Genomic DNA, 20,309 nt, shown 5'->3' with positions numbered 1-20,309 from the left:
TTCATAAAACTCCTATAAAAACTTTTCATTTCCTAAAAAGAAATAAAAAAAAATTTCGTCGTTTTTTTTTCGTTGCCCGTTGCGAGAACTTTCGACCATTTGCCGCAATAACACGAAAAAAATATTTTCGAGAATGGCACGAGAGCGACACACACGGGACATGTTGAATTCATTCACATGTAAAATAAAAATGCGATTATATTATATTTTTGTGATTTTTCGTCTTAAAGCATTTTCTTTTTAGTTTTATGTTTTTATATGGTTCAACGTCAAGCAACGACACGAAGAAAAAAATTGCTCAAGAAAAAATCCTGAAAAAAAAATTTTTATTTATTCACGTAGAGCAAATAAAACCAAAGAACATACGATTTCATTCTCCGACACAATAAAAAAAGAAAATTTATGTCATCCTAAATGTTTCCGGGTGTTTAACTGAACAGCTTTTCTTTCGTTTCTGGTCAATTTTAAACATGACTTAATCCGAAAACCATCGTCCCAAAGTTATAATAATAGCGTACTTGAAATCTTTCGCACCAACTGGAATATCGCCAATTTAGTCGATACCGTAATGTATCTGAAAGAAATTAAAAAAATGTTCTGAAAATTGTTCTAAAAAAAACATTGAAAAATATATTTAAAAAAAATTAATTTAAAAAAAAATTAAATTAATAATTTTTTTTTATTTTAAAATTTAAATACCTATTATTTAAAAATAAAAAAAAATATAAAATTTAAAAAATTAAATTTTTTTCAATAATTTTTAATTTTAATATGTTATTGCTTGAAGGATTACCTTTAATTTGAATGTACTCCGAGCCCGATTAATTTTTTTTATTTTAAAATTAAAATATTATTTAAAAATAAAAAAAATATTAAATTTAAAAAAATAATTTTTTTTCAATTTATTTTAATTTTTTTTTTTAAATATTTTTTTAAATAAAAAAAAAATATTTTAAGTTAAAAAAATTTTTTTTTTTTAAGTTCATTGAAAAATGTAAAAACATTGAAAAAAAAATTAAAAACAAAAAAAAATTAAAGAGAAATTCAAAATTAGCTTTCTCTCAATTTTTATATTAATTTTTACCGCATTTCGAAGAAAAAATGCGGTATTAAATTCGACTTGTCGTCTGTGTGTGTGTGTGTGTGTCAGTAACGCTGTGCCCCAAAAAAATTTTTTTTTATTTATTTAAAAATCATGGAGATTTTGATGGAAATCATCTTTAGAATGAATATTTATTCAATTTTAGGCTTAAAAGTGATCAAAAAATAACTTGAATCATAAAAGTGTTTACCAATTCAAACGTTCTGAAATAGATTCGTATGAACAGAAATCATCAATTTCATTTAACAATTTTAATTAAAAGAAAAAAATAACCAAAAAAAATCAGTTTGAACAAAACTCTTGATTTTTTTGTTTTTGTTTCCGTCAAATATCGACCCATTTGAAAGAAATTAAAAAATGTTTTAAAATTTTTCTTAAAAGTGAAAAAAATTGAATATGAACAAAAAATGAACTTTATTTTTAAAAAATGAATATTTAACAAAAATTTTTTTGAATATTTATTCATTTTAGGCTTAAAAGTGATCAAAAAATAACTTAAAAAAATCAGTTAAAATTTTTCAGTTTTTGAAAAAAATCATTTTGAACCTTTATTCAAACTCTGAAATTTTTGTTTCGTCAAATATCGACCCAATATGAACAAAAATCATTGTTAGAATGAATATTTATTCAATTTTAGGCTTAAAACTGGTCAAAAAATGACATGTAAAAAAATCAGCGTTTTTACTTCCAAACGCTGATTTTTTTGTTTCGTCAAATATCGACCCAATATGAACAAAAATCATTTTTAGAATGAATATTTATTCAATTTTAGGCTTAAAACTGGTCAAAAAATGACTTGCAAAAAAATCAGAGTTTGAACCTCCAAACTCTGATTTTTTTGTTTCGTCAAATATCGACCCAATATGAACAAAAATCATCTCTAGAATGAATATTTATTCAATTTTAGGCTTAAAACTGGTCAAAAAATGACATGTAAAAAAATCAGCGTTTTTACTTCCAAACGCTGATTTTTTTGTTTCGTCAAATATCGACCCAATATGAACAAAAATCATCTTTAGAATGAATATTTATTCAATTTTAGGCTTAAAAGTGATCAAAAAATGACATGAAAAAAATCAGCGTTTTTACTTCCAAACGCTGATTTTTTTGTTTCATCAAATATCGACCCAATATGAACAGAAATCAACTTTAGAATGAATATTTATTCAATTTTAGGCTTAAAAGTGATCAAAAAATGACTTGCAAAAAAAATCAGAGTTTGAACCTCCAAACTCTGATTTTTTTTGTTTCGTCAAATATCGACCCAATATGAACAGAAATCATCTTTAGAATGAATATTTATTCAATTTTAGGCTTAAAACTGGTCAAAAAATGACATGTAAAAAAATCAGCGTTTTTACTTCCAAACGCTGATTTTTTTGTTTCGTCAAATATCGACCCAATATGAACAGAAATCAACTTTAGAATGAATATTTATTCAATTTTAGGCTTAAAACTGGTCAAAAAATGACTGTAAAAAAATCAGCGTTTTTACTTCCAAACGCTGATTTTTTTGTTTCGTCAAATATCGACCCAATATGAACAAAAATCATCTTTAGAATGAATATTTATTCAATTTTAGGCTTAAAAGTGGTCAAAAAATGACATGTAAAAAAATCAGCGTTTTTACTTCCAAACGCTGATTTTTTTGTTTCGTCAAATATCGACCCAATATGAACAAAAATCATCTTTAGAATGAATATTTATTCAATTTTAGGCTTAAAACTGGTCAAAAAATGACATGTAAAAAAATCAGCGTTTTTACTTCCAAACGCTGATTTTTTTGTTTCGTCAAATATCGACCCAATATGAACAAAAATCATCTTTAGAATGAATATTTATTCAATTTTAGGCTTAAAACTGGTCAAAAAATGACATGTAAAAAAATCAGCGTTTTTACTTCCAAACGCTGATTTTTTTGTTTCGTCAAATATCGACCCAATATGAACAAAAATCATCTTTAGAATGAATATTTATTCAATTTTAGGCTTAAAAGTGATCAAAAAATGACATGTAAAAAAATCAGCGTTTTTACTTCCAAACGCTGATTTTTTTGTTTCGTCAAATATCGACCCAATATGAACAAAAATCATTTTTAGAATGAATATTTATTCAATTTTAGGCTTAAAACTGGTCAAAAAATGACATGTAAAAAAATCAGCGTTTTTACTTCCAAACGCTGATTTTTTTGTTTCGTCAAATATCGACCGAATATGAACAGAAATGAACTTTAGAATGAATATTTATTCAATTTTAGCTTTGAAATCCATCGAAAGTTGATTAAAACTTGACTTGAAAAATTTCATGACCGTTTTTCTTCTTTTTCGAGGAGTACGAAAATGTGAAATTAGGGGTAAAAAATTATGAAATATATGCATTTCAATGGAAAGTCTGTAGTTGATAAAAAGTTCGGAAAATTGAAATGAGGAGTATGAAATTGTAAAGTGAGGACAACAATAAAGATATGTATGTAATATCGAAATGCGGTATAGTATGTCGTTCTTTAGACGACTACTTTTTCTATTTTTTCATTTAATTTGAGTTTTAATTTTTTTTTCTCTCAGCATCATTTACAATAGGGTACCTAATAGCTAATAAGACAGAAAAAACAGATAGATAATTATTGCTTATGCCAATCATCAATTTTTAGTCGATTTCATGCCATTTCCTGTTACAATAATAGCTTTTTCTAATTAGTTTTCATGCGTTGTCTGTTGATTCAAAAGGCTTGTTTAAATATTTCATCGATGTCGGTGCAGCAACAAATGCAAACAGATAGTCGTCTAATGTAATATTTATGTCCTATAACGTGTTTTGAAAGTCCTGTGTCTTGCTTTCTCATATTTTTTGCTTGTTTTCACATATTTATCGGCGTCACAGACAGCAATTATTATTATTTTAATATTATTTTATCGTTGCCTACTTTGCATCGTGTAATTGCTGTGTAAAATATAGTTCTTTTTTACAGTCATTCATATTTTAATTTATCGCCTTTCAACTCTTTTATTTACTTTTAAAGTCATAGGGAGGGACAGTGTACTAAAAATAAATAATTTTTTATCAGTTAAATGGATTTAAAAGCAAAAAAATACCTTTTTCCTCATTTTTCATTAAATTCCCGTGTTGATTAACTTTTGACCCTTCAAAGCTTAATTACTTGAAAAAATTCTCCATGCCCAAATCCACTCAAAATTGCATTTCCAAACCGAAAACTATTTGTTTTTGCGCTCACACGTTCCATTCATAATCCCATTTGGATTACTGTCTGAAATTTTTGCCATTTGCGGCGAGTTGGTGCAATACTTCCATATATATTTCCTCAACAGTCACGGTATCATTGCAAACATAATTATATTTTTTTTCGATGTTGTGTTGTGTTCGCGCTCCTTGACTCGACTGTTTGTTTCAGATAAACATGCAGCACTCAACAATAATTGTAAAATCTATATTTGTGTCTGCGGAATTTCAGGCATATTTAACACAGAAAAAGTGGTTGTAAAATCATTTTATAATTATGCAAAATTTTATTTCATTTCGTGCCTTGATAACGGAAAAACAGAAGGCGCTAAAAGGTTCTCCTGTGGATTATTAATATTTTTTTGCTTGCTGCTAACGAGTGACTCATGCCATTTATTTGTTTGCCGAACAATGTGGTTAACCCGTTTCGCATGAAACGAGCAAAACAAAAGTCCCTTTGATTTTTTGAAAGTATAAAATTTCATGTGAAACAAATACTTTTCAGAAATTAATGACAAATTTTTCGGACAAGCAAAATATATTTTAAAACCCTTGAGAGACAAACAAAAACAAAAGGAAGAATAATTGCTCGTTTCCCCCCCAAAAAATTTTCAACTTTTCTGTCATTTCCATGTTAACTATTCAAAAATGTCTCCTATACATTAATGCCATTTATTATCATTATTATTGCTGTAATCATTAATGGTCACTTTGAACTTTTTTACATGTTCCCAAAAAAAAAAAAAATGAAAAAAAAATTTTTTAAGTGAGAAAGATGAAAGAAGAAAGATTTTCCATTTATACGACACCATTGTATGTCATTGCGTTGCCGAAGGCAATTGTTTGCCATTCATTCCGACGAGAGAGAGACGACAAACCAGCATTTAAAAGACGTTTTAACTGATATCTCAGGGCAGATTTCGGTTTTTTTCCTTCTTCTACTTTCTCATCATCTCTCTCGAATGAGAAAGGTTCAACGCACATAAAGAAATCTCTTTTCAATTGTACGTTTCGGGGATCATTGTTTGTTTAGGCAAATGAATGCCCGGGCCCATATTAATCCAGTTGTACAGAGTAAATTCATTCATTAGAAACAATTAAGAAATTCCAGAAGGCATACAGACGAAAAAACAGGCAGAAACAAACAAAAAGTTGTGCAAACATCGTTCGTCTCTGCCCGAAAAATTGAATAAATTTAAGATGCTTCCGAACGAAAATGAAATAAAAAATAAAGCTAAAGAGGATTAAGTATCAGCAAGCACTAAAATTATTAAATGTAAATATTTAGGATGATGCCTGAACTTGGAAAATGTAACGTTTACACTTCTCTGTGTTGAAGAGAAACAGAGGAGAAAGTTAAACGTTTGGCTTTGCAATCTATTGTAGGGAAATAAAAGATGGTATTAGCAGAGATTTAGGTCAAATGAGGGCAGTTTCGGGCGTTGAAAGAGAAGTTAAAGCTCATAAATGTTTCGAATTAAAGTGAATTTTTCGTTTTTACCGTAAGGGTGTTCCAAAACCGTTTCAAAAACGATTCTTCCTCATGCTGAATTAAAATCTTGATAAATTTTGCAAGTCAATTTTTGAGCAATTTAAAGCTTAAAACTGAATAAAAAGTCATTCTGAAGATGATTTCCATTTATTCATATTTATTTAGTTTTCAAAACAAAACTATGTCAAAACTATTTTAGCAGTTTTGAGTTATAAAATGATTAAAAATGATAAATTAGAGCCCTCTGACAAATTTTTATCCATTTGGAGCAATATTTGACAAAAATTGCTTTGACACAGTTTTTGACATAGTTTTTGACACAGTTTTTCTCTTGATTTAGTTTTCAAAACAAAACTATGTCAAAGAAAAAATTTTTTTTCAGTTTCAATTTTTGGCAGTTTTGAGTTATAAAATGATTAAAAATGATAAATTAGAGCCCTCTTTGAGCAAATTTTTATTTGACACATTTTTGACACAGAGTTTTTAAAACAAAACAAGTTTTGAGTTATAAAATGATTAAAAATGATAAATTAGAGCCCTCTGATTTGACAAAAATTGCTTTGACACAGTTTTTGACATAGTTTTTGACACAGTTTTTCTCTTGATTTAGTTTTCAAAACAAAACTATGTCAAAGAAAAAATTTTTTTTCAGTTTCAATTTTTTGGCAGTTTTGAGTTATAAAATGATTAAAAATGATAAATTATAGCCCTCTGATAAATTTTTATCCATTTGGAGCAAGATTTGACAAAAATTGCTTTGACACAGTTTTTGACATAGTTTTTGACACAGTTTTTCTCTTGATTTAGTTTTCAAAACAAAACTATGTCAAAGAAAAAATTTTTTTTCAGTTTCAATTTTCTGGCAGTTTTGAGTTATAAAATGATTAAAAATGATAAATTAGAGCCCTCTGATAAATTTTTATCCATTTGGAGCAAGATTTGACAAAAATTGCTTTGACACAGTTTTTGACATAGTTTTTGACACAGTTTTTCTCTTGATTTAGTTTTCAAAACAAAACTATGTCAAAGAAAAAATTTTTTTTCAGTTTCAATTTTCTGGCAGTTTTGAGTTATAAAATGATTAAAAATGATAAATTAGAGCCCTCTGACAAATTTTTATCCATTTGGAGCAAGATTTGACAAAAATTGCTTTGACACAGTTTTTGACATAGTTTTTGATTTAGTTTTTCTCTTGATTTAGTTTTCAAAACAAAACTATGTCAAAGGAAAATTTTTGTTTCAGTTTCAATTTGTTAGCAGTTTAAAAAAAACCTACCTAATGAAATTTTCATGGATGAAAATTTTTTGAATTTTTTTTTTCGCGCTTAACATTCCTCGAGTCATTAGAATCGCTTTTCTTCATGAAACATATGCTCGGAAACGCATAGTTTTTACCACAAGCGCTTAGTTTCAATTTTTGTATGGCAAATTCAATATAAATTTAAAAAAAATACATGTTAACTTTTCCATTATCTCTCACAAAGAAAGGTATTTGAGTTTCGTTTGAACGTTTTGAAGAACAGTTTTCGTCTTCATATCACGCGTTTTGTCATTGCAGATCCCTTTTGTCCCATCACACAGCTTGATTCTCCTAATGGATTCAAATTTGACCCAATTTGCTCTGAAATATTTGTCAAACGCACGCTATTTGATCATATTTTTCAATTTAATTAAACACATTTTTAATTATTTACCTCTTTTGAAGACGATTGTAATTGGAATCCCTTCGTTCGTTATTCGATTCTTTCCGTTCAAATCTAAATAAAATAAAAAGAAAAGAAAAAAACATGAAAAATTCTTTGCTTGATATTATTTGCCTTTTCACGCGCTCGTGGCTCGAACCTTTTTTTTTTGTTTTTTTCGCGATGATGACGATGATAATTTATGCCACAAAATAACGTCATTATCTATATTTTTATTCACATTCATAATTCCTCCGCTAAAGAGCACGGAAAAACACTTATACAAGCGAAAATGTGGAATTTCGACCCAAAAACTTTTGTTTTTTATTCGAAAATATGACACAAACACATTATACATTAACATTAACAACAACGAAAAAAAAATAACTGCGGAGCACAAAAACGGAGAAAATTATAAGCTTATGATGTTATAGAAATAAATTTGATTGACTTTATTGCGGGATATCATGTCAAAATATCATAATTTCTTGTGTGTATGTGTTTGCAAGTTTTAATCTACCTTCCATGTCGAATGTCGAAAGTTGTTGTTCAGTCCAGATATTTACCAAAAAGTTATTTTTTTTTTCTTTACAGATTCTGCGAGACATACGACAAGGATTACAGCAAATGAGTCGTGATAGTCGAGGTAAGCATAATTTTTATAGCGATTATAATGATCAGCATGTTTTTTTGTTAATTCATTGAGCAGTAGGCGAATGCAATTTACAAAAATATGTAAAATTTCTTTGAATGTCTTTTTGATGGTTCTTAAGCTTGAAAATTGAAAAATATGAAAATACGAAAGAAAGTTAAACATTGTCTCGAATTGTTCCATCCTTAATAAAATAATAATAATTTTTCCATAAAAAAGAATATTCAAGAGATATTAATTAGATTTTTTCGACGAAGTGCTCACTAATGATGTAATTACATCACTTTTTTTTATTTATTGTGTGAAAATAAGTGAACATCAACAATCTGCCGGCACGAGTTCGTTCGTTGGTGAAAAAAAAGTTGTTTAGAAAAGCAGTTTCAAATATATCGACTTTCGTCACGAATATGAGACGTACGAAATTTGTGGAATTTTTTTTATCTAATTGATGATTAATTTACTTCAAAGGGAAAACGGAAAAAATAAGAAGAAGAAAAAAAATGAAATCAACAAAAATAATGAGAACGGACTTCATAAATGAGCAATAAACGTGATGTAATTTTCTTAGATCATCTTCTCTTCATGTTGTCGAGCACGATAATGACTCAGGAAAAAATAAAATGAAACAAGAGAAAAAGGAGAGCGAAACAATAGTCGAGAACGATGATGCGTGTTAGTTAGTTAGTTACGAGCGAAGTAACGTAAGGGATGATGATGGATGTTGTAAATGAATAAAATTTCGCTTTTTTTCTCGTCTCTTCATAAATTTCCATGTAACTTGAAACTCATTTTTTCATGATTTTTTTTTTGCAGATGATACTTACATGTACGATGAAACCACGGGAACAACATATCGATTAGGTCCTGCGCCTCCGCATCATCCGGGACAACATTGGTATGATGAACCTCCGTACGAAAGTGATCCTGATGACTTTCTAATGGGAGGGCAATATGGTCCAGCAGCAACTATTCAGGTGAGTTTTTGACTTTTTGGACAAAAACAATCAATTTTCGACGTGAATTCGATTAAATTGTTGATAAATTTATCTAATTATGGAGTTTCATGTTAAATTTGGGAAAGAAAATAATGAAAAAAAAATATGGGGAATACTTTTTTTTCATTTTAACAGAAAAATTTGTACCGAAGAAATCTTTAAAAGCCACAAAACGATGAAATTTGTGTGTGTCTATCGTAAGAATGACAATCCCGGGATATAAAAATCCAATCAATTCTGATTAAAATACAATTGGAGTCTTCTTCGAATGTATTACGGGAAAAAATTCTTCAATATTCATTGTCAATTTCACGAGGGGTGTAAATGTTTTGCAATTTTTAAAGAGATCAGGTGGATTTTACTTTCTTATTTCGCACCGAACGAAGCAAAGCCATTGAAAAATTGCATTTCTTCCTTGATTTATAATATGAATTTTGCATACAAAACCTTCTTTCCTCCGCTTTCCATTGTTCGTTACGTGTTACGTCGAGGGCATATGTAACAAATGACAGGATTCAGTGCATGAAAGCATAAAAATTAAATAAGAGGAAACAAAGTGCAATGTGTCAGATGTTTCTTTACGTTTTCCAAAAGGAAGACTTGAAAAATGTTTAAGAAAATCTACCAACCGACATTTTAAGTAGTTGAGTAGCAACAAAAGGCAAGATTTACATTGACAAATGACTCTCAATTAGAAAGTCATGGAACAGTTTGTTTTTCTTTCCCCCCGAAAATTGGTTGTTTGGGTCAAATGTGAGTTACTTTCATTCATTAAATTCAATTTTCTTCTTTTTTTTCAGACTGGCGGGCGTGTTTGTTACACATCTCATCCCCATGACGGACAAAGCATAATTTCCTTGAGATCAGCAGGCGATATTTCGATTGCGGCACAACAACGAAGCGCAACGCAACCAAGACGAGGCCTCATTGTTCCGCAGCAACCGCCAAATCCGCCAACAATTATCCCCTTGAAGCATGCCAGGTGAGTTTTTAATCGAATTTTCGCGCCCAAAATCCATCAAAATTAATCAATTTCCATAAATTTAATTATTATTCGATTCTTCGTCGTGCCGCTTTCATTTTTTATTTTTTAAGTATGGCAAAAATTTCCAATTAAAAGTACTCGCCTTGTCTGCGGTAAAATTAGTTGGCTTTAATACATCAAAAATGACTTTAATTAAGATAATGCTTACCCTTGTTATACTTTTTTGTGGTAAATTTATTATTTTTTACCCCTCTTGCGACACAAAATTTTTACTAAATTAAATTTATGGTTCTTCGTCGTTCGTGATGAACTGCAAAAGCAATAAATATATCTACAGACGCGAAACGTGGCGAATATTGAAATAATTTTAATTTTATTTTTGTTGATTAAATTTTCACTCCGCTGCCATACAACAAGCTTCGCATCGCAAAAAGCACACACATAATGTCGAATAGGCACTAAATTAAATAAATTTCATTAATATTGTAGCAAAAAAGTGAGAGATTGAACATTTTCCGCGAAAAATTAGTCGTTTGCGTCCTCATGCGATGACGAAACTTATTTATTTAATTAATATTGATTAATTTTCATTTTTAATTATTATTATTTTTTTTCGTTTTTTCAGATCTCATGACAGGGAGAGCGGAGATTACGCAGGATCTGTATCAGATATTCATTCTGTGACATCTCGATTGAGTCAGGTTTCGGTAAGTTTTACTATTTTTTTATGAAATTTGGGCTTTTTTGCGCAATTCTACGTTGAAAAAAAATTTTAAACAAGGAATTTCCATAAATTTCCTGTATTTTCCTTTCGCAACGACACACAATGAAAATCATGTATGCGTAAAATAACAAGAAATGTGGTAAAAACACACGCCAAAATAACATAATCGTGAATCTGACTGGCGTGGCATTTACCACAAAACGAAAATTTTACAAAATCTGCAGACAATTTCCCAAAAAAAAAAAAGGCGAAAAAAAAATCGTGTACATAAATAATAATAAATGTTTTTCGTATCATCATCGTTCCTTTTCGAGTTTTTGTTGCGTTGAAGGAGTGAGTGAATATCATATTGCGCTAAAAAACTTGCGAAAATTAATTTTTTTTCGAGAGAGAGAAATTCTTTAACGTGTCGTAATTTTAATTTTTTTGCAGATTGGTGCAAATAATTGCACAGCACGATATCGAACGTTGAGCGGAGGCATTGGGGAATCTCCATCGCCAACCCCTTCCTCGGATTACGACGAGAATTTGGCATCTGCGGCGACAGCTACGTGCGGCAGTACGATGCACAGCGGTACAAATGGCGGCAATGAATTAGGAGCTGGCGTTAAATCTGGCGTTAATAATGCGATGGGAGTTGCGATGGCAAATGCGAGTAATTTAACGGGCAAAATTAAACGAAGTAATTTGCCGACACACAATAACAAGAGTTTGCAAATTAGCCAGAAAGCGACAGTACATTATGTAAGTATTTAAAACTTTTAATCTTTCGCGCTGACAAAAAAAATGTGAACTAAAGAAAAGCGAAAATGAGACGAAATTTATTCGAAAACGAGGCATAATGGCACGAATGATGATAAAAAGGTATCAATTTAACGTCGTTTTTCCAAGGGCGGCTCATAAAAATTATGAATACTAAATTATTAAAAGCTAAGAAACGGGTCCTTTCATTTTCAAAAAAAATATTAAGAAATTTTTTCAATACTTTCTTCTCCTTTGCAAAATATCAAAATGATTCATAATCGTTATGAATTTTTTGTTAGCTGGCCCGTTTTTCTCACTTTTCTCTCATTTTTTATCGTTTCCAACAATTTCCTCTTATTTATGCCATTCAATTCAATCTTTTGAACAATGGCGAGGATTTCCTGTCGGTTAGTGCTGCCCTTAAACATAATAATAATAAGCATTTCATGGCACATGATAAATTTGATCTCATTTAACAGGCTTTTCATTGCATTAAAAGTAGCACGATAATAATAAAAGTCATGTCGTCGTTCGCTGCGACAAACTTCACTGAACTATTTATTTATGAACACTTGCAAAAAATGCATTTTCCGGCTTTTGTGTGAAAAAATTCAAAAGTAACGAGCGCTTTTTACCTTTTTTGAAGCCTTTTAACGCCTATTTTCATGAAAAATTTATTTTTGCTCTGAAAAGCAAAGTGATTCAGGAGTAAATGATTCGGATTTAAAATATATCATCGCCGTCATCTCTTCATCGTTGCATTGTCTCGCACTCTTGACAGACAAAAAATGACAAAAGATTTATTTTAGTCACATTTACAAGCGTGCTCGTTATAAGTGAAGTTTAATTGAATGATAAAATTCAACAATTTTTCTCTCTTTTTTCCGCTACTTTAGTCAAATGATGCCCGAAATCAGCATCATCAAATGGACAACATGATAACTGGCAACGGCACAGGCAATTACAACAACAAAGACACATCATTAGTGGGTAACAATCGACAACAAGCGACGAATTTCAGTACAACGAAGGATATTTCGCGGGACTTTAGCACGTCGCAAGACAACACAGATCGAGGTAGCATTAGCGATCAGGCATTTCAGTGCTCCGCGAGTTCTGTGGAAAGCCTACCAAGTGCTTCGGGATCAAGTAAGTGAAAATTTTTGTTTTTTTACGGTTGCTAAATGTTGCATTGAAAAATCCCTTGAATGTAAAATTTTTTATTTTAATTTTTTTTTTTTTTTTTTTCACCCCGATAAAGGCACGCAAGCATTAGTTCGTCCCGGTAGTCCAAATAGTTCATTGTCAGCTGATGATCGAGGTACATTAGCTGCGATTTGTACCATATGCAAAGCCAAAGCATTAGTTGATAGTAACAATCCATATGATAAGGATGCGCTTAAATTTAAGGTGAGTTTTCCCTTCATTGAAACAAATTTTCTTTTAGATTAGCATGAAAATTGAAAAAAAATTAAATTTTAAAACTAAATTTTTTTTTATAAATTTTACAGAAAGGTGATATAATTGATGTGTTGTCAATGAATGCGTCGGGTATTTGGCGTGGATTCTGTAACGGGCGCATTGGGCATTTTAAGTTCATTGATGTCGAAATTTTACCGGATAGACCAACGAAAATGATAAGCAATGGCAAAGGTAGACAAACAAATGGCGGAAATGGCCCGTCGAGTGTCGAAGATTTGCTGATGCGTATCGGGCTTAAAGAATATACATCAGTTTTTGTCTTAAATGGGTAAGTTTTCTTTAATTTTTTAAGAAAATTTAATTTTTTGAGTCAAATTTGTTCAAAAAATTGTGTAAAAATTAATAAAACTAATATTTTTTAATTTTTTTTTTTGAACAGTTACGAAGACTTGGAATTATTCAAGGAAATTGAAGTTGGCGATCTCGACTATTTGGGTATCGTTAATACTGAACATCGTGCCAAATTGTTAGCTTCTGTGCAATTATTACATGAAATTGATTGTAAGTTTTCTTAAAAAAAAATTTTTTTTTCATAAATTTAATTTTTTTATTATTTTTTGTTCATAGCAACCTCAGATGGAGACGTTGCAGGTTCAAGTTCTGAAAACGACGAAGCACACAAACAACAACTCAGCAAATTAAACAACAAAAATCAAACTTCTCCTTTCGGAAGACGTCATTTTCCCCGCGATTCGGGATGTTACGAAGGATCTCCATTGCCAACATCGCAAATTAGTCAATTGCCAACGTGCGATGACACAAACAGCTTAGATTCCGTCGTTACACAATGCTCCAATGAGATTCTGAAGCGCGTTGAATCCGCTCGTCGCATGATGCAAGAAGAAGGATGCAAAGGACTTGCGAGAATCACGAAAAAAGGATTACTTGGAGGCTCTGTACGTAATACAGCAGATGATTTGTGCACACGCGGCGGAGCGTTGAGTGAAAAATCGAGCGATTCGGGGGTCAGTAGCAGTTCTTTATCCTCTGGACCTGTCAAAAACAATCTATAGCAAAGTAAATTAGCAGCAAACAACACAGCCATTTCCACCGTTACAACAACAACAACAACGTTATCTACCGCTGAACCAAAACTCTAACAATAATTTATCGTTTTAGGGAAAAAAATATTCGAATTCTACAATTTTTCTATTAATATTAGATTATTGCTGAAGAAAATGTATGAAGAGACTGTAGTTGAAATTGAACTCATATTTGATAGAATAACAAATTCTCACATTTTTTGTATAAAAATCCCTTTTTCAAATGTCTCTTATTCGCAAATCTTTAATGCAAAAAGTAGAAAAAATAAAATAATTACAATAACATTAAATGTCGATGTGTAAATAAAATTAAAATAAATATTTAGCAAAATAAATTAAATAATTTAACAAATATCATTATTTATAACTCGTTTCTGTTAAAGTAATATTAAATAATTGTACATAAAAAATTAAATAAATTTAAAAATGAAATAATTCTGTTCAAAAAAAAATTTTTTTTCTTTCTTGACAAAATGAAACTTTAAAAGGTAAGATTTTTCAAAAAAATTTTTTTTTCTGTTTTGATAAACAAAAAATTTAAAAGGTAAAATTTTCAAAAAAAAAAAAATATTTTTTAATTTTTAAAAATTTATTTTAATACTGAATTAAGGCGCAAATTTTTCCTGATTTAATTTTTCTTTTGCATCTTTTTCGCTTTTTGCACGTTTTGATGGAATATTTGGCTTCGGCAATCCCCAAAACGGTTGTCCTTTTCCAAATTCGTGCGCATCGGCAATCGTTTCAGGCAACAATTGTCCCAATGTTTCAGGCAAAAATAGCGCTCCAAACGTTCCCAAAGCAAAAAGTGCTGCCAATATCACGTACGGATAACGAACATCGAATTCGGTGCCCAAATAAATGATGTAAGGACCTAATAATCCCATGAGATTAGCTACAATTGTCATTATAGCGAAACCTGTTTGACGCAAACAAGTCGGATAAATTTCCATCGCTTGAAGATGAACGGCAAAGAAAATAATTGAAACCATGAACCGAATAATTATTGCAAGTAAAGAGACGACAGTTGAATATTCGGGATGTTGCACGAGAAAAAGGATTGGAATGCAAGCGATGAAGGCACAGAAAAAGGCTAAAACTTGGGTGAAACGACGCCCGATCTTGTCTCCCATGTATTTGCCCGCAAAAACGCCCGGAAGTTCAATTGCACTTTGCCAAATGAAGTTCAGGAAGGGGTTTCCATCCATTCTTGAAGCGTTGATGACGAGAGCGTAATATACCATTGTAACGATGATCCTAAAAAAAATTAAAAATTATTACAAAAATTAAAAATTTTCATTAAAAATTGAAATTTTACCAACATAAAGCCATAATGCTCGTATTCAAAGCCAATCGTTTGCTTGTTAAAAATGACGCCATTCCATAAACTTTTTCAACCTTATGATCTTTCAACATTTCTTTTATCATAACTTCCGTAACTTTAATATTCGTCCCGTTAATATCTGCGATTTTTTGAAGTTCTTTCGCACATCGATCGTATTTTCCCTTATTTCCGAGCCATCTTGGCGATTCAATCAAATATTTCGGGAAAAATATCCCGAACAGCAATGGAAAAGTTGTAAACATTAAAAACGGAGTCCAATCACGCACCGCCCAAAATATCAAAGGCATCAAAACCATTCCCGAAGTCCATCCGTAACATTGAATCATTGAGATTTTTGCTCGTTTCTCTCCTTTGCAGATCTCCATGGCAATAACTAAGGGCGATTGAAATAACATCAAAGCTGTTAACATGCCCGAAATTGAAGAAAGAGCAAAAAGCCAATATGTTCCTGAAGTAATGAGACAAGCAACTCTTCCAAAGATTGTGATGAAAACGCCGCAAATGAAAACAGGTCGACGTCCTATTGTGTCGCCCAATTGCCCGAATATTAAAGTACCGACAACTTCTCCCAAACGGTTGAAGGAAAAGGTGTTTGTTACGTAAAGTGCATCATCGCATACCCAATCTTCCTTTGAAACGACAGTTTCTTCATACCAAGTTTTGTTGTAATCGAAGCCATTTGTGCAACCTGAAAATAATTAAAATTTTAAATATTAATTTTTTAATTTCAAAAAATATTTTTTTTTAATAAAATTTAATTTTTTTTTTATTTATTTTTATTTTAATTTTTTTTTAATTTTTTTATTTAATTTTTTTTTTTTTTTTTTATTTTTTTATAATTTTTTTAATATTTTTAGAAAACTTATAATTTTTTGCCAATTTTCCATTTTTTTTTATAATTTTTTTTAATTTTATTTTTTTTCTTAAAAATTTTTAAATTTTTTTAAATTTTTCATTTTTTAATAATTAATTTAATTTAATTTTTTAATTTTTTAAATTTTTTTATTTTTTTTAATTTTTTTTTTAAATTTTAAAATTTTTTAATTAAAATTTAAATTTATTTTTGTTCAAAAAAAATAAAAATAAGAAGAAATTTAACTAAATTACGTTAGAAAATCAAAACAACACTTAAGATTACTTCCTTCATTGTTTATCTCTATTATTACCCTTATTTTTACGATAAGCAACAATATTTACTCACTTATATGATGCTCGTCGCTAATATTTAGTCTCTCATGAGTATCAAGTTCAAGTATTTCTGTCGTAGTTAAGTTATACATTTTGCACCGACTGAATGACATTTTCTTTTTGTTATCTAATTCACTGTGCGGCAATAAACAAATAAAAAATAGATAAATATCATAAAAATATTACGTTCGCGGAAAGAACTTACGTTGGCAGTACTCGTTCGCGCCATTCTTCGATGCTGTAATTCGTTAATTCTCTTCCCGGCACATGACACCAATGATCCGGCTCGTTCAAAACCATCACGATGTTCATGTAGGACATTGACACAAAGAGACACACGAAAAAGTTGAAGAGGAAGTTGAATCGGTTTTGGAATTTTCCGTCATTTCCGACAAGCTCCATTATTCGATCGAATATCTCAGCCTCGGATTCGCCCATTTTTGGTTATTTTGATGCGTTATTTTGTAAAATATGCACGATCGGAAGGCGATCGAGTGATAGACTGAAACTTACTGATAGTGCAACTTGAATTCTGTCTTGCTTGAATGAACTTTAAAACTGAACTATTTCTGATATCGTACAAATAATAATAATATTATTGAAGGGTAGCGCGATTAGATAGACGAGACTTGCGAGACGCACGACGAACGACGTGATAATGACTCTATAAAATGTCTCATTTTTTATTTGTTTTTTTTTTTGAATTTTGATAATTTTTTATGTTTTAAAAATTAATATTTTCACTTTTATATTTTTACTTTTTTAAAATTTTTGGCAAATATTTTAAAATTTTTAATTTTTTTTAAATTAAATTTTTTAATTTTAAAAAAATAAATGAAAATTAAAAAAAAAATAATTTAAATAAAATTTGATTTTATTTTTTTTAAATTAAAAATTTTTAAAAATTGAATTTCAAAAATTGAAATCATATAAAACTTGAAAATTGTGCTTCTCTATTTGGATTTTAGATTTAAACTTTAACAATTTTTTTTTAATTTTTTTTTTTTTTTTTTGAAAAATAATTTTTTTTTTTATGTAAGGACTACAAAATTTTTAACAAATTTATATATAAGTATTATAATTTTCGTCACTTTTCAATTCTTCAACAACTTTTACAATCTGTGGCGAAACATTTTCTTTTGGAAATGCCCAAAATTTTTGTCCTTTACCGAATTCGCAAGCATCTTCTATCGTTTGAGGAAGCAATTCTCCCAAAGTTTCGGGCAAAAACAACATCGCGATAGTTCCTGCAATGAAAAGAGCTCCCATCACCATGTAAGGATAACGAACATCAAATTCCGTGCCCAAATATACGACATAAGGTCCTACCAATCCCATGAGATTCGCTATAACTAACATCATGGAAAATCCCGTTTGACGCAAACATGTTGGATAAATCTCGAACGCTTGTAAATTGATGGCAAAAAAGATAATTGAGTACATGAAACGAATTATAACGACAAGAATGGAGACAATTGTTGCATATTCAGGATGTTGAACCAAAAATATGCACGGAATACAAGCAATTGAAGCAAATAAGAAGGCAAAAACTTGTGTGAAACGACGCCCGATTTTGTCTCCCAAATATTTTCCGATAAATACGCCGGGAAGTTCAATTGCGCTTTGCCAAACAAAGTTCAAATGCGGATTTCCATCCATTCTTGAGGAGTTGAGGACAAGAACGTAATAAACTATAGAAATTATCATCCTGAAATTAAACAAAAATCACAAAAAATTCAAAATTTTTGCAAAAAAATGACTTCTTACCAACAAAACGTCATAATAATTGTACTTAATGCCAAACGTTTGCTCGAAAAAAGTGACGCCATCCCATAAAGCTTTTCTTCCTTACGCTTCTTAAAGAGTTCCTTCAGCATAGTTTCCGTAACTTGTATATCTGTTCCATTTATATCCGCAATTTTTTGAAGTTCTGAAGCACATCGCTCATATTTCCCCTGATTCGCGAGCCATCTTGGCGATTCGATCAAATATTTCGGGAAAAATAATCCAATCATCAATGGAAAAGTTGTCAACAATAAAAACGGAAACCAATCACGCACCGCCCAAAAAATCAAAGGTAACAAAATCATTCCGAAGGTCCATCCATTACATTGCAACATTGTAATATGTGTTCGTTTTTCCATTTTACAAATTTCCATGGCGATTATCATGAGCGATTGATAAAGTACGAATGTCATTAACATGTTAAAAACGGAGAAAATGGAAAATATCCAATATTCTTCTGTTGTAAATAGAGTTGCGAATCTTCCAAAGACTGTCATTAAAATTCCTGAGATGATAATAGGGCGACGTCCTATTTTGTCGCTCAATTGTCCGAAAATGAATGTTCCAACAACTTCTCCGAGACGATGGAAAGAAAATGTGTTTGTTACGTAAAGTGCGCGATCACAAACCCAATTTTCCTGTGAAACGACAGTTTGGTCATACCAAGTTTCGTCGTAATCGTAGAACCAACAATCTAAAAAAAAAACAAAAAAAAAATATTATTTTTCAATATTTAATTTTATCTTAAAAAGTTTTAATTTTTTTTTTAAATAAGGAAATATTTAAAAAAAAATATTAATAATAATTTTAAAGCGTAAAGACAATAAAAACATTTTTATAAAAAATAAAAATTTTAAACAAAAAAAAAAATATCAAATTAAAAATAATTTTAAACTTAAATAAAATCTCTTTACAAAATTTCATTTTATTTAAAAAATTTTTTTTTACATTTTTGTGAAAAAATTTTTTTTTCAAATGCAAATATTTTTAAAAGTTTCAAATTCTGAACATTCTGTCAAAAAATAATATGAATTTAAAAGAAAAATAATAATAAAATTATAAGCTTAAAACATGTTTTGAGGACAAAATAAAAAAATTTTGTAATAAACATAAAAAGAAAAAAAATAAAAATCACATTAAAAATAATTAAAAATTAAAACCTTTTTACAAAATTTGTAATGAAGGTAGTTAAAAATCATTTTTGTGACAAAATTTTTTTTTCAAATTCATATATTTTTTTTATTAATTTTCAAATTCAGAATTTCGACAAAAAAATAATTTTAAAATTTTTTTAATTATTTCTCTATATGTAGCTTTTTTTATGAAAATAAAAATTTTAAGTTAAAATCTTTTTTTTTTTTTTCAATTTTAATAACAAGTTTTCATAATAAACAACAATATTTACTTACTGATCAGACGCCCGTTGCTGTTATTCAATCTCCCTTGACTATCAAGTTCAAGTATTTCTGACTCTGTTAAGTCATACATTTTACAATGACTTACTGAAATTTTATTTTTGTTATCTAATTCGCTGTAAAATTAAAAAAAAAATTAAGATTTTTATAGAAGTTGCGAAGAAAACTTACGTTGGAAGTACTCGTTCGCGCCATTCTTCGATGCTGTAATTGGTTTCTTCTCTTCCCGGCACATGACACCAATGATCCGGCTCGTTCATAACCATCACAATGTTCATATAATTCATTGCCACGAACATGCTTATGAAAAAGCTGAACAAACAATTGAATCGCGTTTGAAATTTACCGTCATTTCCGACGAGTTCCATAACGCGATCGAATATCTCAGCTTCAGATTCTCCCATTTTGTGTTATTTTCGCAAAATGTTTGCACGATCGGAA

The 20,309-nt window shown here is 29.8% G+C and overlaps 3 protein-coding genes across 3 annotated transcripts in view; 1 reads left to right on the top strand and 2 right to left on the bottom strand.

Annotated features, from left to right (window-relative positions):
- The window catches only part of LOC134833386 (uncharacterized), a 92,033-nt gene extending 77,751 nt beyond the window's left edge, over positions 1-14,282 (top strand). Inside the window, exons 7-16 of the mRNA XM_063847694.1 lie at positions 8,108-8,159; positions 8,979-9,139; positions 9,961-10,142; positions 10,771-10,852; positions 11,302-11,613; positions 12,510-12,762; positions 12,875-13,023; positions 13,125-13,363; positions 13,475-13,596; positions 13,663-14,282. Coding sequence (XP_063703764.1) covers positions 8,108-8,159; positions 8,979-9,139; positions 9,961-10,142; positions 10,771-10,852; positions 11,302-11,613; positions 12,510-12,762; positions 12,875-13,023; positions 13,125-13,363; positions 13,475-13,596; positions 13,663-14,108 — 1,998 coding nt within the window. The 3' untranslated portion in view covers positions 14,109-14,282. The remainder of the gene's footprint in view (positions 1-8,107; positions 8,160-8,978; positions 9,140-9,960; positions 10,143-10,770; positions 10,853-11,301; positions 11,614-12,509; positions 12,763-12,874; positions 13,024-13,124; positions 13,364-13,474; positions 13,597-13,662) is intronic.
- Positions 14,283-14,716: 434 nt separating this feature from the next.
- Positions 14,717-17,199, bottom strand: LOC134834294 (carcinine transporter-like). Its single transcript, XM_063848915.1, has 4 exons — positions 16,874-17,199; positions 16,682-16,803; positions 15,454-16,168; positions 14,717-15,392 (listed from the first exon to the last, which is right to left on the bottom strand). The coding sequence occupies exons 1-4, from the start codon at positions 17,104-17,106 to the stop codon at positions 14,744-14,746; spliced, it is 1,719 nt and encodes a 572-aa protein (XP_063704985.1). The 5' UTR covers positions 17,107-17,199; the 3' UTR covers positions 14,717-14,743.
- A 531-nt stretch (positions 17,200-17,730) lies between these two features.
- LOC134833498 (organic cation transporter 1-like) lies at positions 17,731-20,272 on the bottom strand. Its single transcript, XM_063847822.1, has 4 exons — positions 20,040-20,272; positions 19,863-19,984; positions 18,436-19,147; positions 17,731-18,376 (listed from the first exon to the last, which is right to left on the bottom strand). The coding sequence occupies exons 1-4, from the start codon at positions 20,270-20,272 to the stop codon at positions 17,731-17,733; spliced, it is 1,713 nt and encodes a 570-aa protein (XP_063703892.1).
- Positions 20,273-20,309: the final 37 nt, after the last annotated feature.

Source organism: Culicoides brevitarsis, chromosome 3 (genome assembly GCF_036172545.1).
Source record: "Culicoides brevitarsis isolate CSIRO-B50_1 chromosome 3, AGI_CSIRO_Cbre_v1, whole genome shotgun sequence".
Lineage (NCBI taxonomy): Eukaryota > Metazoa > Arthropoda > Insecta > Diptera > Ceratopogonidae > Culicoides > Culicoides brevitarsis.
The sequence above is the reverse complement of the archived record's forward strand: the minus strand, read 5'-3'. Positions and strand labels throughout refer to the sequence as shown.